The sequence below is a fragment of the Bos indicus x Bos taurus genome, chromosome 17 (genome assembly GCF_003369695.1).
Source record: "Bos indicus x Bos taurus breed Angus x Brahman F1 hybrid chromosome 17, Bos_hybrid_MaternalHap_v2.0, whole genome shotgun sequence".
Classification (NCBI taxonomy): Eukaryota; Metazoa; Chordata; class Mammalia; order Artiodactyla; family Bovidae; genus Bos; species Bos indicus x Bos taurus.
Genome location: NC_040092.1, coordinates 19,614,682 through 19,640,285, shown reverse-complemented (window position 1 = coordinate 19,640,285; position 25,604 = coordinate 19,614,682). Strand labels below are relative to the sequence as shown.

General features: G+C 51.8%; 2 protein-coding genes across 3 annotated transcripts; both read right to left on the bottom strand.

Annotated features, from left to right (window-relative positions):
* Nucleotides 1-123: 123 nt before the first annotated feature.
* B3GNT4 (UDP-GlcNAc:betaGal beta-1,3-N-acetylglucosaminyltransferase 4) lies at nucleotides 124-4,914 on the bottom strand. 2 transcript variants are annotated; one of them, XM_027566878.1, is made up of 2 exons: nucleotides 4,787-4,914; nucleotides 124-1,349 (listed from the first exon to the last, which is right to left on the bottom strand). In XM_027566878.1, the coding sequence occupies exon 2, from the start codon at nucleotides 1,340-1,342 to the stop codon at nucleotides 269-271; it is 1,074 nt and encodes a 357-aa protein (XP_027422679.1). In that variant the 5' UTR covers nucleotides 1,343-1,349; nucleotides 4,787-4,914; the 3' UTR covers nucleotides 124-268. The 2 variants fall into 2 exon arrangements, with proteins under 2 accessions (XP_027422679.1, XP_027422680.1); XM_027566879.1 differs by lacking the exon at nucleotides 4,787-4,914 and adding an exon at nucleotides 1,947-2,536.
* Nucleotides 4,915-5,285: 371 nt separating this feature from the next.
* LRRC43 (leucine rich repeat containing 43) lies at nucleotides 5,286-20,591 on the bottom strand. Its single transcript, XM_027567345.1, has 12 exons — nucleotides 20,487-20,591; nucleotides 18,928-19,188; nucleotides 18,236-18,346; nucleotides 16,563-16,702; nucleotides 13,862-14,100; nucleotides 12,794-12,981; nucleotides 11,521-11,753; nucleotides 11,205-11,346; nucleotides 10,909-11,049; nucleotides 10,631-10,819; nucleotides 10,261-10,291; nucleotides 5,286-5,423 (listed from the first exon to the last, which is right to left on the bottom strand). Exons 1-12 carry the CDS (start codon nucleotides 20,577-20,579, stop codon nucleotides 5,314-5,316), a joined length of 1,878 nt encoding a protein of 625 aa, XP_027423146.1. The 5' UTR covers nucleotides 20,580-20,591; the 3' UTR covers nucleotides 5,286-5,313.
* Between the last annotated feature and the right edge of the window lie 5,013 nt (nucleotides 20,592-25,604).

Sequence of the window (25,604 nt, the reverse complement as noted above, 5' to 3'; positions counted from 1 at the left end):
CGCCGCCCTCCCCCTGCCCCAACTAGAGGAGCCCTAAGGGCTCCAGGAGTGCCCCGGCACCTCATGGCGTTCTGGCAGCATTTGCCATGTTTTGCCCGTTTAACACATACTGGTACAAGTTAGCCAGATTTCAGTATTTTAATCAAAGGTAGCAAGGTGTGGGAGGGGTTTACAAAAACAAAGTCAGTGTTCCCTGTAGCCTGTCAAGGGCCAGGTTGCAGGGTTCTTGATTTCTCATCATGATTGAAAAATTAAACAGTCCACTCGCTCAGCCCACCCCAGGAAGCTGGGACAAGGGGGCAGCTGCACACTTGAGCCCCTCGTCTATTACCAGTGACCACATGGTCCACATCTCCAGGGGACTGAGGCGGTGGACCAGAAGGAGCCCTCGGTACAGACAGGGGTCTAGAGGGTTCAGGGGCCGCCGGATTCCGAAAGTCTTGAAGCCAGCGTGGTGCATGGGGCTCACCCCCAGCTTTCTCAAGCACATCCCCACAAAGACGTCATCAATGGGGAAGAGTTCAGCCTCTTCCACAGCCAACTGGAGGCGCTGCACGGTGGCTCTGGACATGACATACCCCCCACCCCCAGCATAGGGCGGGTAGTGGCGGGCCCTGTACATGGATGGTGGGATGAAATATTTGACCTTGGTGTTCCTGTTGGGCAGGGCCTGACGGATGACGTCCCCCACCAGGAGGTCCTGGGCTGGGTCCCAGCCATCCAGGAACTCCAGCACATTGGGGATATGGACAAAGACGTCATCATCTCCTTTTAGTATGAAATTGGCCTGGGGACAGGCAGCAGCCACCCAGCGCTGCAGGTGCAGCTCTTTGAGTGTCAGGTTGAAGAAGTCCTCAGCAAAGTCCCACTGCAGGATGTCATCAAACTCGCGGCTCTCGTAGGCCAGCAGCTGGGCTGGGGGAGCAGGCCCTGCCAACCCCAGGAGGAACACCAGCTTCAGCTGCCGGCCCTTAGCCCAGCTTCCCGCCCGGCCCCACGTGCTGCGGATGGCCGCACGCCGCTCCACATGGCCGGGCTGCGACTTGATGGCCAGGAGCAGAAAGGTGTCCTCGGCACAGCCCGAAGGCTCCAGCAGGATGGAGAAGTTGCGGCAGTGGCGGTAGGTCAAGAAGAGGCGGTGACGGGTGGGCAGGAACAGGGAGGCATTAGCCACTGTGTGGTTGGGTAGACATGGGCTGCGCCGGAGCCCTGGGGGAGCCCAGAAGGGCTGTCGGGCCACGGGCCCCCCTGCTGGCTGGGCCTCCTTCTTCAGTAAGAACAGGCAGCTGAGCAGCAACACTGCAAGGCTGTACAGGACCAGCCACCCCACCTTGCGGAACATGGTGGTCCTGCAAGGAGAGCGCTGGTGAGCAGACGCAGTCCTGGCCCGGCCTCCACCTCCTCCATCCAAGAGCAACCCACCATCCTGCGTGCGTGCTAAGTCGCTCACTCATGTCCGATTCTCTGTGACCCCATGGACTGTAGCCCACCAGGCTCTGTCCATGGGATTCTCCAGGCAAGAATACTGGAGTGGGTTGCCATTTCCTCCTCCACAGGATCTTCCCAACCCAGGGATCGAACCTATGTCTCTTGCATCTCTGCTTCCCTGGTGGCTCAATGGTAGAGAATCCGCCTGCCAGTGCAGGAGATATGGGTTTGATCCCTGATCCAGGAAGATCCCTCATACTTCAGAGCAGCTAAGCCTGTGCACCACAACCACTGAGCCTCCAGCAACTAGGTCCTTCTATTTTTTTCAGTGTGTCCTCTGGCTCTTTCCACAGCCCCTCCCATAGAACAGACCAAGCACACCAGCCGTGCCAGCGCTTGCTTCCCTTCTGCTGTCATTAGAGAACTTGGCTCAACTTTTTCTCCAAAAAGACTTGCAGCCACTTTAGATATATGAGACACCACAAGTGTTTTCAGTATTTCCCAAGAAACTCAAGTACCTAATGTGTTTCAGTGAAAATGACACAGCTTATTTCCAGAAAGAAACTCGAGAGTGCTCTGTTGATGGAAGACCCAGTCTCAGAGATGACAGCCCCAGACACTGTCCTTAGGGAGTCTGGTCCACTGGGGAGAACCACTGTAGGGCAGCAGCAGGTGACAGAGGCCACAGAACGCACCCTTCACACCTGCCCCAGGTAGCTTGGGTTTCCTGGGGAGTCAGTGAAATGGGGCTTTAGGAAAAACACAAAAACATGCACAGGAAGAGCGTGAAATAAATAGGGAAGCCATAGACTTGTATCAGGCTCCCCTGCAGACACCTCTCACCAGTTCCTACTGCTTACTGAGTTCCAGTTTTCTCTTAGCAAGTCTCCTGGTGATCCAAAGAGAAGGCTGAGAAGTGGTAACTTAGCACAGTAACCTACCCACAGCTCACAGCAGCAAAGCCAGGCCTCAGTCTCCCTCCTCATCACCTCCCTGCTATGTCCTGGACCAGCTAGCCATCACTTCGATCCAGTCTACCTGCATTAAGCTCATCCCTGTTGTCTCTGCTGCCACTCCCCCAAAAGCATCTAAGCATCTCACAGCTGCCAGAACTGTGCTTTTGAACTGTGGTGTGGGAGAAGACTCTTGAGAGTCCCTTGGACTGCAAGGAGATCAAACCAGTCAATCCTAAAGGAAATCAGTCCTGAATATTCATTGGAGGGCTGAAGCTGAAACTCCAATACTTTGGCCACCTGATGCAAAGAACTAACTCACTGGAAAAGACCCGATGCTGGGAAAAATTGAAGGCAGGAAGAGAAGGGGATGACAGAGGATGCGATGGTTGGATGGCATCACTGACTCGATGGACATGAGTTTAAGCAAGCTCCAGGAGCTGGTGATGGACAGGGAAGCCTGGTGTGCTGCAGTCCATGGTGTCGCAAAGAGTCAGACACGACTGAGGGACTGAACTGAACTGACAGCTGCCAGGGCTGCTGTAGCAGGCAAAACTGGCAGGGTCACAGCTCTCACAGTCCAAGAAGCCAGTACAAACCTCAAAGTGTTGAAAAGAAATTAAAGCAGTGTGAGGGAATACAGTGACCCAGAAGGCTGTCTTAGCCAACAGTAGTTTAGAAAGACCTCCCTGAAAAAGAACACCTGAGCAAGAACTGAACAAAGTAAGGATCCAAACCACATAAAGGTGTGGAGGGAGGGGGAGACTTCCCTTGTGATTCAGTGGTTAAGAATCCACCTGCCAATGCAGGGGACATGGGTTCCATTCCTGGTCCGGGAAGATTCCACCTGCCGTGGGGCAGCTACACCCATATGCCTAGAGCCTGTGACCCACAACAAGAGAAGTCACTGCAATGAGAAGCCGGAGCACCACAACTAGAGTGGCCCCTGCTCACTGCAACCAGAGAAAGCAAGCGGGCAGCAACGAAGACCCAGTGCAGCCAGAAATAATTTTTTTATTAAAGATCTGGGGAGGCGGAGTGGGGAGAGGAGGGGAGAGCATGGTCTGGGCCGGAGGGAACAGTTGAGTGCAGAGCTCCTGACAGAGGACAGGAGGTGTGCAGTGTGGTTGGAGTGTAAAGGACAAGGAGGAAAGTGGTAGGTAGTGAAGCAGAAGCAAAAGCCTGAGGAAGGTCACATACAAGATCCATAGTGAAGTTCCCGGGAAAGATCTAGGGTTTTATTGTAAGCACTGCGGAGATCCCTTAGAGGATTTAGCAGAGAAGGTCACTACTGCTGATGCTTAGATGATGGTTTATGGAAGGGCAAGAATGGAAACAGGAAAGTAGCTAGCAAACTCTTGCATTAGTCATTAAGGGAGCGCAGCTGAGACTAGGGTGGAGGCTGTGGGGCGCCTGAGGGCCAGATGGATTGCAGGCATAGAAAATGGCTTTCAGGTGTGGGAGATACACTGGCTGCTGGAGAGGACACCGGGGGAAGGGGAGAGTGGGGGCAGATTGGTGGCGCCATTTACCGAGAAGGGCGCAAAGCCAGCAGTTTGGTTTTGACTTGTGCGTTTCAGAGGCGCTGTGGACCCGATTGCCCCTTTGCCCACAGCGCTCCCAGGGCGCCCAATTCCTCGGCGCTCCACTGCAGGAGCTAACCCCCAACTCCCCACCGCAAGGACGGGCCGTTCCTCTGCTCCCCACTCCACTGCACTTACTGTGAATCCAATTCAGTACCTGCTAAACATAAGCCTCCCTCCATTCTGTGACCCGCCTCCTCCCCCTCCCCAAGCCTGGTCCTTCGGTGAGTGCACGCCTTACCCTCAAGTGGGTGCTGAGCCCTAAGGGTCTGATATTGCTTCTGGGATCCTCACTGGTCTCGGTAACCTGGTATGCTTCGATGAGGGCAAGGGTCAAGGGCTGGTTCATTCTCCACACGACAGTCCGTAAAGGACTGTTGTGGGGGCGCAAAGTCCCGCGGGGTCGCCAGAACAGGAACCAGAGCCCCGCGGTGGGCACCCCTCTCCCGGATGGAGCACAGTCAGCAGCGCTGCACGACGGGGAATCCGGAGCAAGCGCCCCCAGGCTGCCCCCGGCCAAACCCCCAGCTCCGGCCATTCGGCATTCTTGCCCCAGTGGGGCGAACAGAAGCCGAGAGGTATCAGGAGACACCCCTCACCCCACCCCCGGCCCCGGCTCCGGCCCCGGCGGTTCACTGGGGGCAGGAAGCGGCTCCCGCCGGGCAGGGCGACCACGACCTCAATGCAACCAGGTCGGTGCATTGCCCCTCCCGGGCATGGGCCCGGCACCCCTCTGCTCACACTGGGACAGGCCCCTCCCAGCAGAGGGGCTCCAGGCCGACCCAGACCCGACACCCGTCCGCCCGCCCCTCGCCGACCTACCTGAGCCGTGACGCCGCCTGGGCACAGGCGAGGAGCTCGCGCAGCCGGACCAGGTGAGCACAGTTTGCTCTTGTGGGCTCGTGCGGAGGGCGGGGCTTCGCGGCGCCCGCCAGCGCTGGCCACGCCCGCGCACCGCTGCCTCCCCAGCCGCGGACGTCGGGCTTGGGGGCGAGGCTTCTGGAGGGCGGGGCCCCTCCCACCCCACGCACCTGCAGGCCAAGAGGTCCTCCCCGGCTCTCCCCGGCCAGGGACCCTCTTCCAGTTCCCGGCTCCTCCCCACCCCAGCTCCCCCGGCCAGCAACCCCCTCCTCCCCTCCCCGAGGCCAACCCCTACCCCCCGACGCCGTTCCTCCCTGGCCAGCCCCCCCAACCCCGCTGCTAGCCTCCTGCTCCTCCCTAGCCAGGCATTCGCCGCTCCTCTTGGCCAGCACCCCCCTCCCCAGACGCACGGCGGCAGCCGGACTGTCGCGGGGTCAGAACTGGACCGGCCAGACATCCACGGTGTCAGAACCACCTTTAATCCCGCCCTACATGACGAGCCCCCGGAGCGCCTCCTCGGTCGACCGCCACTGGATCAGCTGGATCTGGATCTCCACCGTCAGGGGCTCGGGCTGATAGTCATTTTCGTACACTGAAACCAAAAGATTTTACTTCTGAGGGAATATGAAAATGTGAATCCGGAGAGATGAGCGGGTTGGCGGTGCACAGCCGACCCGGGCGACTCCGTCTCCAAAATGCAAACCTGACCTGGGTCCCCAGGCCAGCACGGTTTCAGAATCGCCCTGGGGTCTTAACCGTAATAAGGCATAAATCACATCTAATTAAGTCATTCAACAAGCTTCAATTTGAGTTACAAGATGAACTAGCTGCTTTTTCTTCAGACATCTTTTTCACTTGAAAGAAGACTGACAAAATATGGTTATTTCTGCACTTTTTGGTGGGCCCAGTGGCTAGGACCCCACACTCCCAATGCAAGGGGCCGGGTCCATTCCTGGTCAGGGAACTAAATCCCACATGACCGGGGGCAGCCAAATAAATAAATATATATATTTTAAATATGGTTATTTCAGCGTGAATATTTGGCAAATATTTTCTTAAAAACGAATGAAGCAAGCCTGGCACTCCAGGCAAAACATCTGAAAGCATTTGGATAAATACATTTGTAACATTTGCACTTTCAAGTAGAAAGTGCAAATACTTTGTAACATTGTATCTGCCACCATGAACTTAACAGTTTTCCAATACTGGAAGACTTTTCCAGTGATAGGTTTGAGGATAAAGAAGGCGATTTGGAGATAATGGATAAAGAAACACGTGAACAGTTGGAAAATATGCGTAACTCAGTGAACCAGTATTTCACAAAAAACAATGACCAGATGTTAGCAATTGTCCATGAGTAAGACAGATGTTCAAAATGCAGCGTTTTTTTTTTTTTTAAGGCAATGTAGACTAATGAATTTAACATAACTTATTATGAAAAACTTCATCCATATAGATTGTTTCCATGTTGTAACAACCTTCTTTTAAAAACTACTGGTTGTCAAGCCTGATGTAATGTCAAAGAATATCCACAATTATTTTAAAGTCTATTAAGTTATTTCCATCTTTTCCAGTTGCATGTCCATGTGAGAATAGATTTTCTTCATATACTTTAACTACAGCAAACATCACACAGACTCACTGCAGAAGCACCTCTGCATATGTGGCTTCCTCAGTTAAGCCAGACATTAAAGAAATTAGCAAAAATGTAAAAAGTAAAAGCTTTCTTTGAGCTCATTTTAATCCCAGGGCTTAATGATAAAATTGCTTAAAATCAGTGATAAAGAGAAAACTTTTAAAGCTTAAAGAGAGAGGGCGAAAAAAGGACACATTATATAAGAGGAACAAATATGAAGATGACATCAGATTTATCATCAGAAAAAAAAAAATGCAAACCAGAGGACAGTAGCAGAACAGTGGACATTAAACACTCAAATTTGAAAACTATCAACTTAAATTTCTCTCTTCCCTCCCCACTCTCCTTTGGGGGCTCCCACTCTGTGGATATGATTTCCTTTGAGTTTATGTCACTGATCACTAATGCTCTGTTCATTTTTTTTCCAGCCATTTTTCTCTCTGAGTTTAAGTCTGGGTAGTTTCTCCTGCTTCCAGTTAGTTTCCTCAGTCTTCCTTCTGCATTGTCTAATCTGCCATTAATCCCGCCGAGTACATTTTTCAAGTGATACTGTGATTTTCATCTCTACAATTCTGATTTATCTTCCATGTCACTATGTAACATGGTCAATCTTTCCTCTAGCTTCTTGGCTATATGGAATATAATGATAAAGATGGATTTAATGTCCTTGTCTATGAATTCTATCATATATGTCATTGCTGAGTCAATTACAATTGATTCAATTTCATTATATACTGAATTGTCTTGCTTTTTTACATGCCTGGTAATTTCTCACTGGGTGGCAGACATTGTGAACTTACCTTGAGTGGCTGGCTACCTCACCTTGGCTTGGCTATTTCTGTATTCCTATCAATATCCTTAGGTTTTGTTTTAGGACACAGTTAAGTCTGACCCTTTCAGGTCTTGCTTTCCCTTCATGCTCAGAATCTGTAGTGTTTCCCAGAGTACTGGGCTCAACCCTTTTCTATCAACAAACTCATATCTTCATGGCTTTAAACACCATCTATAAGCTGATTCATTCATTCAATCGATGTGCTGGGAGCTGGAGATTGTTTGGCTTTAAAGAATACAAGCATAGCTCCTGCCCTAATAGAGCTTACTCGTGTGTACATACGTGTGTGTGTGTGTGTGTTAGTCACTCAGTTGTGTCCAACTCTTTGCGACCCCATGGACTCTTTGCATCCACCTGGCTCCTCTATCCCTGGGTTCTCCAGGCAAGAATAGGGGAGTGAGTTGCCATGCCCTCCTCCAAGGAATCTTCCTAACCCAGGGATCGAACCCAGGTCTCCCACACTGCAGGCAGATTCCTTACCATCTGATCCATCAGGGAAGCCCAAGATCTCACACGATGTGGGACAACTAAGCCCATGTGCTGTAACTGCTGAGCCTGCACCCTAGAACCCGTGCTCTGCAGCGAGAAGCCACTGCAGTGAGAAGCCCTCGCACTGCAACTAGAGAGCAGCCCCCATTCACCGCCCCTAGAGAAAGCCTGCGTGCTGCACGAAGACCCAGTGCAGCCATAAATAAATAAATTTAAAAAAAATTAAGCACCTACACAGATTCACATCTATGTAGGTATCATTGTGATACCTGTGATCATTGTGATTTCCTGTAAAGGAAAACATAGGATGCTGTGAAGAAGATAAAGGGCCTAACCCCAACCAGACGATCAGCTTCCCTGGAGAAGGGTCACTGAAGCTGACTGACCCAGGAAGCAGCAGTGGAGTGAGTGGGAAGAGTAAAGGAAGTACTCTGAGTAGACTTCCCCCGTGCAGGCTAAGGAAACTGCAGTCGTTCTGAGTGAAGACCGCTAGGTGTTCTGACCAGGGCAGAGGAGATGGAGTCAGAGAAGAGGAGGCAGCTCAGCACACTGTCGACCATGGGGACTCTGGATGCACACCCAACTCAACTTCTCAACTTCACGTCCCCAAAGCTGAGCTCATCTTCTCCCCCCACCGCACCGGGCCCCAATCACTGCCAGGCAGAAGTCCTGCCTGCTCCTGCTCCCCAGTCACCAGGTTGGCCTGTTTCTTCTTCCTCATGGCTCTCTGCTCCGTCTTCTCCACACCATCCCCACCACCCATTCCTAAGGCCAGGCTCTGATTCTTGCCTTAAGTGCTTCTTTTTTTTTTTAAGGTGACTTTTTTTTTTCCAGCGAGAGAAAATTCTCATAAAATTCAGAACATTTAAACCATTTAAAAGCATACAGTTCGGTGACTTTTAGTAAATTTACAATGGTGTGCAACCATCACCACTAATTCCAGAACATTTTCATCACCCTAAATGGAAACCCATTAAGCAGTCACACCCCTTTCCCCTCCCCCACTTCCAGGCAACCACTGATCTACTCTCTGTCTCTATGGGTTTGACTCATCTCAACATTTCATGTAAAATGGAATCATACACTACGCAGTCTTTTGTGTCTGGCTTCTTTCCCTTAGCACTGAGTTTTCAAGCTTTACCCATGGAGTTGGATGTGTCAGGGCTTCATTCCTTTTCATGATGGAATAATTGTATGGGGACTTCCCTGGTCGTCCAGTGGCTAAGACAAGTCTGAGCTCTCAATGCAGGGGCCCCAGGTTCGATCCCTGGTCAGGGAACTGGATCCCACATGCCACAACTAAAAGGTCTCAAGTCCCACAGCTAAAGATCATGCATGCTACAACTAAAGAACTGGCTTGCCACAACTAAGACCGAGCACAGCAAATAATTTTTTTCTTTAAAAAGTCCCACTGTATGGGTCGGTCACATTTGGCTTACCCAGTTCATCCACTGATGGTCATCTGGGCTGTTTCCACACTGCCTGCTGCTCACAGCACTGCTGTGATCTTACCTAGACTTTTGCAGCACTCTCCCAACTGAGCAATGTCTTCCATCTCTCCCCGTAAGCCAAACAGTTCTAAAAATTAAATCTAAAACTTACCTATTTCAATGCTGCCACTGCCCACACAACAAGCCTGAGATCCTCATACAGCAAAGAAGAGCTAATGCCCTGCAGGAGCTTCCCAGGTAGGGCTCACATGGTAAAAGAACCTGCCTGCCAATGCAGGAGACATAAGACACCAGTTCAAACCCTGGATAGGGAAGATCCCTTGGAGGAGGGACAAGTATTCTTTCCTGGAGAATCCCCATGGACAGAGGAGCCTGCCTTGGGATGGCAAAGAGTCAGAGACGACTGAGCGACTTAGCATGCCATGCAGGAGCAAGACTACCGCTGAGCTGGAAGGACACTGGACCCCCTGAACCCGAGCCTCCCCTCCCCATTCCGTCCTGCCCCGCCCCGGGACGCCTGTCCTGCCCGGGTCCTGACCGAGGCAGGCCCCCGTGCACAGGGCCACACAGAAGACTCAGGGCTTGGTCCTCAGGGTAGGTGTGGCCCTCCCATCAGCTGGAAGATACAACTCTCCATCCTCCCATCCCTTCAGTCCCCAGTCAGGCTGACCCCTCAGGGAGTCCTGCTATATTTGTGCCCTTCCCCAAACTCCTGTGTGGAAATCCCAGCCCCCCATGGTGATGCTGTGGGAGGTAGGGCCTTTGGAAGGTGATTATGTCATGAGGGCAGGGGGTGGTTGGTGCTGGCCCCTCTCCCACCAGGTGAGGACCCAGGGGGAAGGTGCCAACCAGGCCGAGGGCCGTCACCTGGTGCTGCTGGCATCTTGGTCTTGGACTTCACCTCCAGAGCAGCTGGAAAGCAATGTCTGGTGTTCACTCGCCACCCGCCCTGGGGCAACTTACAGCAACCCTAACAGACTCGTCCTCGGCAAACCCTCCCTGCCCTCTGCCCCTCATCAGCACCTACCTTTTTTACCTTTCTTATTCTTCTTTGCATCCTGAGAGAGAGAACCACAGAGTAAGTTCCTCACTGGAGTGGGGGGGTACTGGGGGAAGGATGGGTCCAGACGCTAGCGGGTGAGAGCTCCCTGGTCAGGGTCCCTCTTAGACCAGGGAGGTGAGGCAGGGGTCTCCTCCGGAGGAGCTTCCCGGCCTGCCTGCTTGCCTGGCCCTTCGGACTCGAGAAGGCCACCCATCAGGCAGGTGACCCTTGTTGCATGCCCTGACCCCCATCCTCTTGTGGTTCTGCTGCTCTTCCCCATCCCCCCTCCCCCTCCATCCCCTCCCCACCATGACCAGGCATCTGTGGGCAGGGGAGGGGTGGGGGGGCATTATACCCTGTTAAGTGTCAGCCGGTCAGCTTCCAAGGTCCGGATCACCCCAAAGTTGCACACGGTAGACACGAACGGCTCCCCCGCCAGCAGGGGCTCTAGCACCACCGGGCTGCTGCCCAGCACCCGCAGGATGGGCGGGTCCTGGCGCAGCTCCTTAGGAAGCTCCTTCTGCTTCTTGCTCCCCTTTTGTGCCTGTGGGTGAGGCCAGGTGGGTGGACGGGGTGGGCAGGGGGCCGGGAGCACCCTCCCACCACCCAGGCCACCGCCGCACCTGGAGGTACCTTGGGGGGCTCTTTCTCCCCTTTGCCCTTCTTGTCTTTCTTGTCTTTCTCCTTCTCCTTCTTGTCCTTCTCTCCTTTGCCCTTCTTAGCAGCCAAGGGGCTGTCTGAGGAAGACGGCTGCTCCACAGGCCAGGAGAGAATCTAGGGGGTGGAGGCGGGGAGGGGGCTAGCCAGGATCTTTCTGGAAAAGCACAGAGACCCTGCCAATGGGGGAGCAGGGCTACAGATGCCCGACAGAGAAGCAGAGCACAGGAGACAGGGGCAGAGTATGAAGCCTGGAGAACGCTGGCGCCCACCTTCTCCTCCACGACGGTGACCACGGTCCCTGAGAGCAGGAAGGCCTTGAGCGGCACCAGGTCCTTCAGCGTGTGCTGCATCTCGTAGTTGCAGGGGATGACGTCAGACCAGGGCTTGGGGACTGTGCTGAAGAGCACGGTCCTTGGGAGCAGAGAGGCCACATGGTGGGGGGCTGTGCCATCCGGGGAGGGCTTTGAGAAGATCAGCAACACATGGGCACAGCCAGGGACAGAGGCCAGGAGGGATGGGGGCACAGAGAACGGTAAACATCCGGTGTGGTCTGGGCCAGGTCCCCAGCCACGTGAGCATCCTTACCCCGGGGATGGGCAGAGCCGGGGATCCAGGAGTGGCCGCAGTTTGGCCAGCTCTTCTGCAGAGTCTGTGGACCGTGGCAACGGCTCAGAAGCGCCAGAGACAATGGACTCCTCCATCTCCCCCAACTCGGACAGGGAGGCCAGCCCTGATTCCAAGGACTCTTCTACGTCTTCGATGATTTCTTCCAGAATGTCCTCACCCAGCTGTTCCAAGCTGGAAGGGGGCTTGATGATCTGTCAAAGATGTGAAAATACATTCAAGACTGCCAGCCTCAGAGCTCACGCCCGACACAACACGCACACGGTGCGAATGGGCGCCTGTGCTTGATGGATGTGAAGCAAAGAAATGCATGGCCTTAGAGGGCAGGAAGTTAAAAACCAGCCAAGCAAACAAACTGAACAGCCAGTCTTGATTCTTCCGAAAGTTCTGTGTTAGGAGTAAAGACAGGGACTTCCCTGGATGTTCAGTGGCTAAGACTCCAAGCTCCCAACACAGAGGGCCTGGCTTCAATGCCTGGTCAGGGGACTAGATCCCACATGCCACAACTAAAGATCCTGCATGCCACAACAAAGATGGAAGATCCAACATTCTGCAACTAAGACCCGGCACAGACAAACAAATAAATGAGTAATAATAATAAAGAGTCAAAATAGTAACAATTTCTTCACACGTTAGGAAACCCTCGCATTTCTCCTAGTCGGATGACGCTGTTGAGTTTTCTTGTGATGGAAAGGGAGAGGGGAGGTACAGGGGGAGTTGGAGAGCAGGGTCGGGAGGCCAGCAGCCTAGTCCCGAGAATCTGGGCTGCTCCCTTGTTAGGTCCTTTGCTTCTGTTTCAGGGGGGATTAGGAAGGGGTGAGCAGGACTCAGAGTCACTCCAGCTTCAAGGGGCTTCCCAGGTGGTGCTAGTGGTAAAGAACCCACTTGCCAATACAGGAGACTTAAGAGATGTGGCTTCGATCCCTGGGTCAGGAAGATCCCCTGGAGGAGGAGACAGCAACCCACTCCAGTATCCTTGCTTGGACAATCCCAGGGATGGAGGAGCTCGGAGGCTACAGTCCAGGGGATCGCAAAGAGTTGGACACGACTGAAGTGACTGAGCACACCAGCAACACCAGCTTCAAGAAAGGGGCTGAGCAGAAGCTGCCTTCCTGTTCAGAGGAGGGTATGAATTGGAAAGGCCCATGTCAAGGGGTTTCCTGGTTTCCCTAAAGCCATCCTGTCTGCACAGGGGATCCTGAGAACCCAAGGGCAGAGCTGCCCAGGCACCCACCTCGGCCAGGACGCCACCGTATTGGCTTCCTTCGCCTTCTTCATCTTCTACAAAATCGTACGTCACATAGTAATTGTAAGTGATGAAAGGGCCTTGGGGCCCTGGTTCTGAGTCCAAGACCGAGGAGTCCAGCACCCCTCGGAGGTTTCCAACAGTCACCAATAACTGTGCCTCGGGCGCCAGGAGATCTGCAGGAGGGAACAGGCAGGGGTGAGGGGAACTGAGGGATGAGATGGACAGACAGAGAGCAAAGGAGGGCGGGTGAGCACGCCTCCTGCCTCCTGCTCTGAGCCGGGCTGAGCCTCACTTTGCAGACTTGGGTTCATGTCCCAGCTCTGCCAAGTTCAACACGCAGGGAACTGGGGTAAGTCTCAGGGGCTTCCCTGGTGGCTCGGACAGTAAAACATCCACCTGCAATGTGGGAGACCCGGGTTCAATCCCTGAGTCAGGAAGATCCCCTGGAGATGGGAATGGCTACCCACTCCAGTATCCTTGCCTGGATAAGTCCAAGGACAGATGTTACAGTCCATGGGGTCACAAAGAGTCAAGACACGACTGAGTGACTGACACTTTCACTTTCCTTCGGGCAAGACACCCCTCTTCAGCCTTGTTTTCCTGATCTGTATAATGGAAATGGCAGGAGCTGCTTTGCAGGATGCTTGCAGGTGGAGGCTATGTGACTTTAGCCGGTGCCTGACATGCAGAGGGCAGAGCTATTACTACCCTGTTTCATCACCCTGACCTTGAGAAGACTCTGGTACAGCCACAAGGGGTGATCTCAAGTCACCAGCAAGCCAAGAAGCTGATTTAAAGAATGTTTCCCATTTGTCTCGCAAGGAAGGGAGGGGACCGCAATGGTCCCAACCCCCTACCATTTCTGTCCCCAAATCTCAATCACGTGGATCAAAATCTGGGCGAGAACTCTGCCCAAGAAAGTGAGTTACACCTGACCAAGGTCTGAGTCAGCCGAGTTGGGTGACAAACAAGACATGTACACCCAGTAGGGTGGTGGGTAGGCCGGGGGGGCCCTCAACAGTTCCCCCAAGCCCTGCGCCTTGGCCCCCTCACCCTCGCTGCGGCTGAGCCCCCGGAAGAGATGCTTCTCGCTGGATGCCACGGTGATGTCGTCCAGCACGCAGAGCCTGGCCAGGCTGTCGATGGTGAAGCCCCGGTAGTGGGGCACCAGGGCCAGTGGATTGCCCTGGAGGAGCAGCAGCCTCAGGTGCTTCAGTGTCTGCAGGCCGGCCACCATGTTCTGCAGGTCCGTCAGGTTGTTGAAGCTCAGGTCCAGGGAGACGAGGTTGGGCCTGAAAGGCGAGCGGCACGGCCCAGGAGCACGAGGCCAGGTGAGCAGAGCGGTGGGGACAGGCGGCCGTGGTCGTGTCACTGTGCCTGCATCTGCCAGCACCCCCGGCACCCCGAGTCCCGGCTGGACAAGGCCCGGTGCTGAGGGCGGGATGGGAGACTGTGGCCTCCCTGACACTCAGGCCTCAGGCTGCGGTTGACCCGAGTTAGCCCCCTGTCTGGATGGAGCCCCCGTTTCCCCCGACCCTCTGGCTCTTGCTGTGCACAGAGGTGGCCGTCACATCCTGCTTCCACTCAACTTGTATGTGTATAGACCTCTTCTCAGCTAACCATCTGGCTATCTCCCATACATCTAGAAGGTTCTCAGCAGAGACAGAGAGACTGGTGAGGAAGGTGGAGGCAGGCCTCTGTACAGAGGGGCCATGGGGGTGGGGTAGGAGAGCCCGACAAACAGGGGGGCCTGGGAAGAGGGGGTGTGAGCCTTGAAGGGTCTGGAAGCTGGAAGAAGTGCCCCAGGGTCAGACCAGGCCACGACTGTGGGAAGCAGTCTGATTTGTTCCTTTTATTTTTTTTAAATATTTACTTATTTATTTGACTGCACCAGGTCTCGGTCCTGGATGTGGAATCTAGTTCCCTGACCAGGAATCAAACCCAGGCCCCCTGCTTTGGGAGCACGGAGTCTCAGCCACTGGACTGCCAGGGAAGTCCCTGGTTTGTTTCTTGGGGCACGTGGGTGAAGAAGAGCCAGCCACTAGGGACAGAGGCGGCGCCCGCACATCCCACCCGGTGGCGGGCCTCCCTACTGTGCAAACCAGAAAGTGAACAGATTCCAGCTCTGAGAGCAGAGGCAACAAATACAGTTCACAAGGGGACACCTCATCAGCACAATCCCGCCGTCACACGTGACCATCTCCCAGCCGCACCTGCCCTTCTTCCCTCCTCTCATCCTGCCCTAATGTTGACCAGCCAGTCACAGAAATACCCGAGAAGAACACTTCGTTTGGACCGGCACACAGATTTTGCCCAATACCAGCCTCCTTCAGGAGAACTGGTGGAAGCATCAGAAAGATGGATTCGCAGGACAAGTACCCTCCTTTTAAATTCAAAACAGCAAAAGATGGAGCTTTCACACATACATGTTTCTATGAAATCCACACTCAGCATCAAGCAGGTGACGTTATCATAAGCCTGTTTTCCAAATCAAAGACCAGAACACTTAAGGGACGTCCCTGGAGGTCCAGTGGTTAAGACTCCGCGCTTCCACAGCAGGGAGTGTGGGTTTGGTCCCTGGTTGGGGAACTAAGATCCTACATGCCATGTGGCCAAAAATTTTAAATGAATAAATTAATAAAAAATAACCAGAACGCTTAGAACTCTGGCAGAGTTCTGAACTCAGCTGTCACACACAGCCCAAAGCGTGTGTTCTCTTCCTGTGCCTCGGCAGCTTCCCTGACGACGGAGGAAGTGGAAGTCAGGGATTGGAATTGTGCATGGTTGAGGTTCTGCAGGGGCAGCTTTGCCAAGATAAAGAGGAGGAAGGAGGAAATTAGGGTCAGAGACAGGCCTTCCATGAGCACATTCCCAGGCCACCTGGGAAAGCTGCCCTGCTCCTCGAGGCCTTCCTGGGCTGTGAGGAAAGAACTGTCATGAACCTCAGCCCAGGGAGGTCTGCCCGGGATGCTGAGCCCCGGGAATCCTCACAGGGGCTTTGACAGGCCTCTCTGGCCCAGCTTCCTCTGAGGGAGGGTCTTTTTTGTTTTTTTAATGTGGATCATTTTTAAAGTCTTTATTGAATATGTTACAATGTTATTTCTGTTTTATGTTTTAGGGGTTATCAGCCCCAAGGCATGTGGAATCTTAGCTCCCTGACCAGGAATCGAACCTATGACGCCCTGCACTGGAAGGCAAAGTTCTAACCACTGGACTGCTGGGGAAGTCCCTCCTCTGATAGGCTTTCATGGGTGGTGTCTGCTGCCCTCAGATGACTCAGACTGACCACTGCTCACCCACCAAGGAGACAAAGCCAAAGCAGACTTGTCTGTAGGGCAGTGGTTCTCAGGTGGGGGTAGCTTTGCCCCCCAGTGGCCCTGTGGCACTTTGGGTTGTCACAGCGGGTCTGGGGTGGATGCTCCTGGCCTCTGATGCGTGGAGGCCAGGGAGATGCAGGACGGCCCTCGGAACCGAGAATTCACTGGCCCGAACAACAGCAAGAGGAATCCTGAATTGGAAGCACGTCCTCAAAGCAAAAGGTCCGCTCACTCTCATTGGCTCTTGGTGCCCTCCCTGGGCCTCAGTGGGATTTTTGGTTTATGACGTCAGAGAAAAAAACCCTAGGTCTGGACTTAGCAGCCAACCAGGAGTTATTACAGAAAAGAGCAAAGCTGAGTTCTCCAAGTCTCCAGCTTAGAGGGGCCCCAAAGCTCAGCCCCCTCCTCCCTCTTCCCCCGGGGGGCTCCCGAGTTACCAGTGGTCGCTGGTGACGTGCAGACTCTCCAGGGGGCCCAGGAGCTTGTTGTGGCCCAGCCCCAAGTGCTGGAGGCGCGGGGGTGGGTGGCGGCACAGACACTCCATGCTGGCTATCTTGTTGCCGTACAGCTCCAGGACCTGAGACGAGCGGACAGACAGCCCGGGAGCCCAGGTAGAACAGAGTCCGCCCCCTCCTTCAGCCCTGGGCAACTTAGGAGGGGAGCTGCGAAGTACTCAGGCCTTGTCTCTCTCTGCCCACCTGGACTCTCTCCTAAGGATCCAGGAAGAAGGACTTCCCTGGTGGTCCAGTGGCTAAGACTCCACACTCTCAGTGCAGGGGGTCCAGGTTCAATTCCTGGTCAGGGAACTAGATCCCATATGCTGCTGCTAAGACCCAGTGCAGCCAAGTAAATAAATATTTAAAAATAAAGTAAAAAATATAATAATAAAATAAAGTAAATACAGCCTTTGGGTTGGTGATTTTTAAAAAAGGGTTCGGGAAGAAAATATTCCTGCAGTAGCTGTCAGAAAGCTTCTTTTCCTTTTGCAAAGGAAACTTTAAAATATGGAGTGGAGCTGATGTCGGAGAGGGTGAGAGGGAACATCTGTAATATTTTGGCAACTTCCCAATCCATGGCAGTTGTCCCTGGGAAAGCCAAAGTGCCCCTGGACCAAAGAAATAAGCCCAAAGATAACAGATTCTTGTGTTTCTCCTCCCAGGCCTTCCTCATTTTCTTCTTGAGCCCGGCACTGAGACATACAGCGGAGCCTCTTCTGCCATCAAATTTACTAGTCCCGGCATTTAATTTAAAATTGAGACCATTTTGATACACTCAGCTGAAGACTCATAATATTGTCTGGCCTACCATTTTTTCATTGTGGTTTTGTATATATTAAAACATAATTTGTGATTTCAACCCTTTTTAAGTGGACAATTCAGCAGCTTTAAGTACACTCACTCAGGGTACATCCGTCATCATCACTGTCCATTTCATCGCCCCACACAGAAACTCGACCCACTGAACGTCTCCCCAGTCCCTCCCCTGCTCCCCCTGTATCCTCTAATGTACTTTCTGTCTCTCTGGATTTGCCTCTTCTACGGATTTCATGTAATCATCTAATACGTGGCTTTTTGTGTCCGACCCCTTTATTCAGCACCACGTTTTCAAGATCATCCACGTTGTTCATTTCATTTTTTTTTTCTTGCCACACTGTGTGGCATGAGGGATCTTAGTTCCCCAACCAGGGATAGATCCCATGCCCCCTTAGGTGGGTGGAAGCAAGGAGTCTTACACACTGGACTGCCAGGGAAGTCCCTGTCATGCCTTTTCATGACTGTGTAGACAGACCACATTTTGCTGCTCCATTCATCTGCTGATAACACACAGGCTGTCTTCACCGTTTGGCAACTGTGAACAGTGAACACTAGCGTACAAGAATCTGAGTCCCTGCCTTTGAGGCTTTGGGGTGTATACCTAGGAAGGGAATTTCTGGGCCACATGGAAATCCTGTGTTTCACTTTTTAAGGGATCTGGCCAACCTTTCAAAAGCCTTGGACCCACCCTTAGCATAAGACATGATGGTCAAATCTCTTGGGGAGTGGGCAAGGAAGTGCAGGGTCTCTGGGCAGCTCTGGCTCCAAGACCCAGAATGGAACCTGGGCTCCTTTACCTTGAGAGTTGGGGGCAGGTTGGTGGTGTCAATCTCCTTGATTTGATTAGCACTCAGCACCAACTCTTCAAGCTTCACAAATTTCAGGAGCTCTTTGTCCACCAGGCTTACCTGGAAAGGAGGAAAGGGATATTGGAGCTGCAGTGGCCGGGGTGGCCCTGGAATCTACTAGAGGACAGCAACGGTGGGTCCAGCCTCAGAGAGTGACCACCCCACACCCCAACCCCCTTCCTCTCCTGTGCGCCTTTCCTGCAGCTTTCTGCCAGGGCCTGCAGAGGCCTCTCACCTCTCAAGCCTCACCCTTCCTCTGACACCCTTCCAGCTTCCCTGTCTTGTGTCCCTTGCTGGACTGTCAGCTCCCGAGGGCAGGAATCAGAGCCATGGTGAACCCTGTGGTCTTAAAGGACCACTCTAGTTTACATCCCACAGGGTCAGGCCAGAAACTTCAGGGGCCTGTCTATGAATCCTCAGCTGACTTTGGCTCCAAGGACATTATGGGCCACCCTGGCTGGGCCTCCCTTCTCTGGGGCAACAAACTAGGCAAGTTTGCTGGGCTTGGTAGCCCTGCTCTGTGGACAAGCTGGTGAGATTAACCAGGAGGAGGGCAGAGCTAGGTCTTACCACCCGGTCCCGTAAGGGAAATGGCTCCCCTCTCATCATCCCTGTACTTGAGGCTCACTCCCAGCACTCACATCCTTGTCCACCACCCGGAGCGACCTGAAGTAGGTGTAGAAGAAGCTGTCTTTGAGCATCAGTGGATTCTGGATGGCCAGCTCTTTCAGGAAAAGGTCCTCTGCACTTGAGCCCTCCACCAGAGCCCAGGGTGAGTGGGCGCTGCGGACTAAGCCCAGCAGATCCTCTACCGTCTCCTCCCCAGGGCTCAGGGACTTCTCCTCTCTGGGGATCAGCTCCCGCCATACTCGGCTAGTTTGAGGAAGAAATCGTGACTTATTCTGCAGTAAGGGGTGGGGGAGGGGAGGAACAGAATTTCTCTCTTTATGACTCACCCCCTCTCAAGGATTCAAAACTCCCAAAATGGAATAGACTATAAGACAGGACGAGCAGGGTGAGCTTAGAAACCAGGAGGTGTGAAAGGCAATCTGTGGGAGGTACTTAGCCAAGGAAAGGTTTCCGAAGCAGAGGTGGCAAAGGCTGAACATTTGGCCCTTTAGATGCCATAAGTGGAGGATGAAAGGTTTTGGTCCTTGAGTTTACTGTCTTCCACCCCTTCGTCTTGAGAGGCGTCTGTCTATGAAGCCCCAAAGCACAGCACAATGCCAGGCACACAGTAGGGGCCCAGTCAATGTTCATCAAACAAGTTAATTAGTTCCTTGATTAGCATCTCGGTTTTCTCTTCTGTGAAAATGGGGACCAGCCCGACAAGGGAATGTGGGGTTCCAGCTTCCCACTAGTCAATCCTAAAGGAAATCAGCCCTGAATATTCACTGGAAGGACTGATGCTGAAGCTGAAGCTCCAGTACTTTGGCCACCTAATGCAAAGAGCTGACTCATTGGAAAAGACCCTGATGCTGAGAAAGACTGAGGGCAGGAGAAGAAGGGGATGACAAGATGAGATGGTTGGATGGCATCACCGACTTATTGGACATGAGTGTGAGCAAACTCTGGGAGAGAGTGAAGGACAGGGAAGCCTGGTGTGCTGCAGTCCATGGGGTCTCAAACAGTTGGACAGGAACACCAAAAGGCCTCCCACCAAGCCCATGGGAACCATTCAGGACTCAGGACTTCCTGGCACACTTGAGAAGCCCCTGGTTCTGAAGGTCATGCTCCTCCTGCACTTAGCTGGTGAGGACAGCCCCTTTGGCCACATCGCAGCAGGGTCCTAACTGTACACCTGCTCTCAGGACGATATTTCACCCCTAAAGGAGGCTGGTGTCTTTAAGAGAGCCTGCCCCGGGGTCCCGCTCTGCTCGAGGCGGGGTCCCTGCCTTCTACCGGGTCAGTGCCCACAGGTGGGGGCCTATCTCGTCCTCTCCTGCAGCGTCCCTGTTCCCACAGTCCACCGCATCACCACCCCCAGGTCAGGACGCTCCCTAAACGCCCCGATCCAAACATCCTCTCCAGGCTTCTCCTTATCGACCAACTCCTGGGGCTGGTGGCGCCCTCAGCACCCAGAGCCAGCCCTTCCCCAGCCCCGCTCTGCATCCCTGGGCCCTGGCCTGGCCCCTGGTCGGTCCCCTCCGTTTCCCAGACCCCCGAGCACCTCCCCCGGCCGCCCCGCCAGCGCCCGCACCCAGCTGCCGGTGCCGCACGGGAACTCGTGCAGACACAATTGTCGCAGGTGCTCCCGGACCGCGGCGCTCAAGGTCCGGGTCTCCGGCTCCATGCTCGCGCGTTCGCCGCGCCAGCTGGTTGCTAGGCACCCGCCGGGACGCTCCAGGCGGCGGAGGCGCGGTTGCGCAGGCGCTCCTGGAACCCACTATTCTCGCTTGCGGACACTTTTCCCTCAGCCAGAAATCAGAGACCCAACTGCACCGGGTTAGCAATACTCTTCCCACCACCGCCTGGGGGTGATTACTGTGGTGGCCCCTGCAGGTATTGAGCGCTTCCCAGCTGCTAATCTGTTTCTTCTCTGGAGCACCTCGGAATAAAGGATGAATTCTTATCCCCCTTTGGCGAAACTGGGGAGGAGAAATGAATCCAAGGACAAACAGTCCTCTCTAATCAGTGGATTCCAAGGTGGATCTGTTTAATCCCTGCGTCAGAAATTTTAACCACTGTCCACCCAAACAACAGATTTATCACCAAGGCCCCGTTTTAGACGGGTCCAATCTCATTCATCTTTCCATCCTCAGTATCTAGCCCACTGCCCGGCTGGCAACAGACTCCTGGGCACCGGTTTGTGAAATTAACAGGATAAGATGATGGGAGTGGGGCCTTACCTGGTGGTCCAGTGGCTAAGATTCCACAGTCCTAATGCAGGGGGCCTTTGTTCCATTCCAGATCAGGGAACTAGATCCCTGCCCTCCACCCTGGGTCAATGCCCACAGGCCATATGCTGCAGCTAAGAGTTCACATGCTGCAACTCAAAAGATCCTACATGCTGCAACTAAGACCTGGTGCAGCCAAATAAATAAAAATAAATATATAAAAAGAGGTGGTTCTGATTCCTATAATTTGAAAATGCAACATCTTGACTGAGATCTAATGTATGTAACTAAAATTCACCTGTTTAAAGTGCACAATTCTTAAGTATATTCATCAGTATTCATTCAGTTCAGTCGCTCAGTCGTGTCCGACTCTTTGCAACCCCATGAATTGCAGCATGCCAGGCCTCCTTGTCCATCACCAACTCCCAGGGTTCATTCAAACTCACGTCCATCGAGTCGGTGATGCCATCCAGCCATCTCATCCTCTGTCATCCCCTTCTCCTCCTGCCCCCAATCCCTCCCAGCATCAGAGTCTTTTCCAATGAGTCAACTCTTTGCATGAGGTGGCCAAAGTACTGAAGTTTCAGCTTTAGCATCATTCCTTCCAAAGAACACCCAGGACTGATCTCCTTTAGAATGGACTGGTTGGATCTCCTTGCAGTCCAAGGAACTCAAGAGTCTTCTCCAACACCACAGTTCAAAAGCATCAATTGTTCGGTGCTCAGCCTTCTTCATAGTCCAAATCTCACATCCATACATGACCACTGGAAGAACCATAGCCTTGACTAGACAGACCTTTGTTGGCAAAGTAACACCTCTGCTTTTGAATATGCTATCTAGGTTGGTCATAACTTTCCTTCCAAGGAGTAAGCATCTTTTAATTTCATGGCTGCAATCACCATCTGCAGTGATTTTGGAGCCCCCCAAAATAAAGTCTGACACTGTTTCCACTGTTTCCCCATCTATTTCCCATGAAGTGATGGGACCGGATGCCATGATCTTAGTTTATAGTGCCACTATATCCATAGTGCAGCTCTCACTGTAATCTAATTTTAAACTTTTTCTTCATTGTTGGGGACCAGAGTGAGGTACTCCGCCCATGGCAAAGGTCATGAGGAAGGAGGCTTGACATACGCAAAGGCGGGATCAAGCCTCAGGAGTCCTCCTGGAAATCCTTGAGCATCTATCCCCATAACCAGAGCCTGCCTACTTTACTACTTTGTGCTCACCTACACCTCTGACTTTATGGGGGGCTGTCCCCCACCACCTCTTTTGGAGAAGGAATTAACTTAGAGTTCCAGTTAATAATAATTCCTGGGCGTGATAGGAGTGTTTCAACCTACAAACTCCTCTGAAGGTTCTCTAGCCTGCCTGACACGCTTGTCCGGCCACATGTGATTGCTCACAGCCTCCCAAACGTGAGAGACATGAGATGCTTTAAACCTTCTAAAAACAGGTTCCTTAGAAAAGTTAGAAAACTATTAGTATAAGTATAATGGGCTGATTAGAAATTGTATTGGTGAAGGGTTTTTCATTTGTTGAGCCAATGTTTGTTGCTAAGTCTCCATATCCCCTGCCCTTACACACATTAATGAATATATAGAAGAAATAAGTATTAACCTTTGATATTAATCACGTTAGACCTTAGGCTAAGTAAATTCTTTCCTTAACTAAAACCCACTACATCCTCACCCTATAGGAATGTAACTTTATTTGGGTAGTGTCTGTTTTAAGAATAATCACCCCTGGAGAAATAAGTGTCCTGGTTGACTGACCGTTGTCACAAGGAGAGGGTCATAAATTGTCAGCAGGCTCCCCTGGCCAGAAGATGATGTAACACCCCTAAGACCTCTGTATACATTTGTGTGAAGCACCTGACTTTAATAAAAGTCAGGACTGCTGACCCCGCGTGACTTTTGTATAACATCTCAGTGTATAAAAACAGACTCTGGAAAATAAAGAATTGGGATCAGTTCCTCGAAATACTGGTCTCCCCATGTCGCTCTCTCTCTCTCACTCTGGTTGAGTCTCCATCTGGAGCGCGGAACCCACCAAGCTTACTAATTTTGCCTGGGCTTCTAAGATCCGACCGGGGAGGCCTCAGTGTCTCCTCTCCTTCGGGAGAACAGAAGGACGCCTGTGGCCTACGTAAGTGGTGCAAGCTTCTTGTCTTGAAGTTTTATTGGTCCCCCGCATAAACCAAGCTACTCAGCCTCTTTTCTCCACTGAATTTTCCTACTGAGCTATCCTCATTCTATTACTCTTTATATCTTTGATAAATATTTAAATAGCCGCCGAAGCCGTCTCCCCTTCGAATACCCTGGGTCAGCCGGGGCTGGACCCCGGCACTTCATCCCAAAAGGACACACAGCATAATAGTTTCAAGGTTCAGATATGTTGCAGCACGTCAGTACTTCATTCCTTCTTATGGCTGAATAATATTCTATATATGGGTAGAAGGCATTTTTGTTTATCCATTCACCAGTTGAAGGACATCTGAGTTGTTTCTACTTTTTGGTTCTGATGAATAATGCAGCTATGAACATTCATGTACAAGTTTTGTATGAACATAAGTTTTCATTTCTCTTGGGTGGATACTTAGGAATGAAATTATTGGGTCATATGGTAACTCAACGTTTCACATTTTGAGGACCCGCTAAACTATTTACACAGAAGCTGCACCATTCATTTTACATTTCTACCAGCAATACATGAGAGTTCCACTTTTTTCATATCCTCACCAACACCAATTATTTTACATTTACAAAACCTATAGCCACCTTAATAGGTATGAAGTGATATCTCATTGTGGTTTTCATTTGCATTTTCCTAATGCCTGTCAAGAAGGGACTGGCGACCCACTCCAGTACTCTTGCCTGGAAAATCCCATGGACGGAGGAGCCTGGTGGGCTGCAGTCCATGGGGTCGATAAGAGTTGGACATGACTGAGTGACTTCACTTTCACTTTTCACTTTCATGCATTGGAGAAGGAAATGGCAACCCACTCCAGTGTTCTTGCCTGGAGAATCCCAGGGACGGGGGAGCCTGGCGGGCTGCTGTCTATGGGGTCACACAGAGTCAGACACGACTGAAGCGACTTAGCAGCAATGCCTGACAAAGAGATGGGAATACCAGACCACCTGTCCTGCCTCCTGAGAAATCTGTATGCAAGTCAAGACGCAACAGTTAGAACTGGAGATGGAACAACAGACTGGTTCCAAATCGGGAAAGGAGTACAGTTCAGTTCAGTCTGACATGACCGAGGGACTGAACTGAACTGAATGCCTGACTGGGCTCCCCTGGTGGCTCAGTGGTAAAGAATACGCCTGTCAGTGCAGGAGACATGGGTTTGATCCCTGAGTTGGGAAGATCTCTTGGAGAAGGAAGTGGCAACCTACTCCAGTATCTTGCCTGGAGAATTCCATGGACAGAGGAGCCTGGCAGGCTACAGTCCATGGGGTCCCAAAAGAATGGGACACGACTGAGTGACTAAATAACAACAACAACAATGCCTGACTAATGATGCTGAACATCTTTTCATGCGATTATTTGTATTTTCTTTGGAGAAATGTCTATTCAAATACTTTGGTCATTTTAAAATTGGGTTTGTTTGTTTGTTATCATTGAGTTGTAAGAGCTTTTATATGTTCTGGATGCTAGCCCCCCCGTCTTGTTCATGATTTTCTCCCATTCTCAGGGTTGGCTTTCACTTTCGTGGTAGTGTCCCTTGACAAGCAAAATGTTTTAATTTTGCTGAGATGTAATTTATCTGTTTTTTTTCCCCTTTGGTTGTTTGTGCCTTTGGTGTCATTTTAAGAAACCACTGCCTAAACCATAAAACTGAGTTTTGAGCATTCTTTCTATATTCTGCTCAGAATTCCTTTGCTGGATTTGCATTTGGTTAACATTTTTTTCCCCTAGTCTTGGTTTATCTTTTCATCCTCTCAACAAGGTTTTTAGAAAAGAATTATTATTTTTTTTTAATTTTGAGGAAGTCCGATTTACTGACTGTGATCCCCAAACACCTGGACATCTGTCATTCTTTTTGATTGTCCTGTATTAGAACACCTTTACTGCTGTGAGAAAAATTTCCCAGAACTTGGAAATAAGACAAAAAGGGAGCCATGCATCTTTTTAAAGAATAAAACAAATATCCAAGAGCCTACAGTGCTCAGTGATATATATCAAAGAGATGAACCAGGGAGGATACCTGGGATTCCAGGGACACGACTGAGTTTGTGGTTTTACTTTTTCCTCCATTCCAAAACCACAGTATGGCTTCCCCTTGCCCAACAGTTTATCCAACCCCCACTAGCAAATTTCCCAGTGACCTCATGTTCTCAAACCTACTGTATCTCTTCAGCCTTTATCTTATTTGACCTCTCTGTGCCTTTTGGTGGTGCCAATCATTTCCGCCTTCTTGAAACCGCTTCTTATCTTGTTCCATGACCACATGTTTTCAAGTACATTTCTTTCCCTCT

Excerpts from the sequence above, each read along its gene's own strand:
- B3GNT4 (XM_027566878.1), bottom strand. The coding sequence starts at position 1,342 with ATGTTCCGCAAGGTGGGGTGGCTGGTCCTGTACAGCCTTGCAGTGTTG.
- LRRC43 (XM_027567345.1), bottom strand. The coding sequence starts at position 20,579 with ATGGAGCCGGAGACCCGGACCTTGAGCGCCGCGGTCCGGGAGCACCTG. Across the intron at positions 18,347-18,927 it reads TCCGGGTGGTGGACAAGGAT|GTAAGCCTGGTGGACAAAGA; the intron begins GTGAGTGCTGGG and ends CCTCCTTTCCAG. Across the intron at positions 5,424-10,260 it reads GAATAAGAAAGGTAAAAAAG|TTTCAGTGTACGAAAATGAC; the intron begins GTAGGTGCTGAT and ends AAAATCTTTTGG.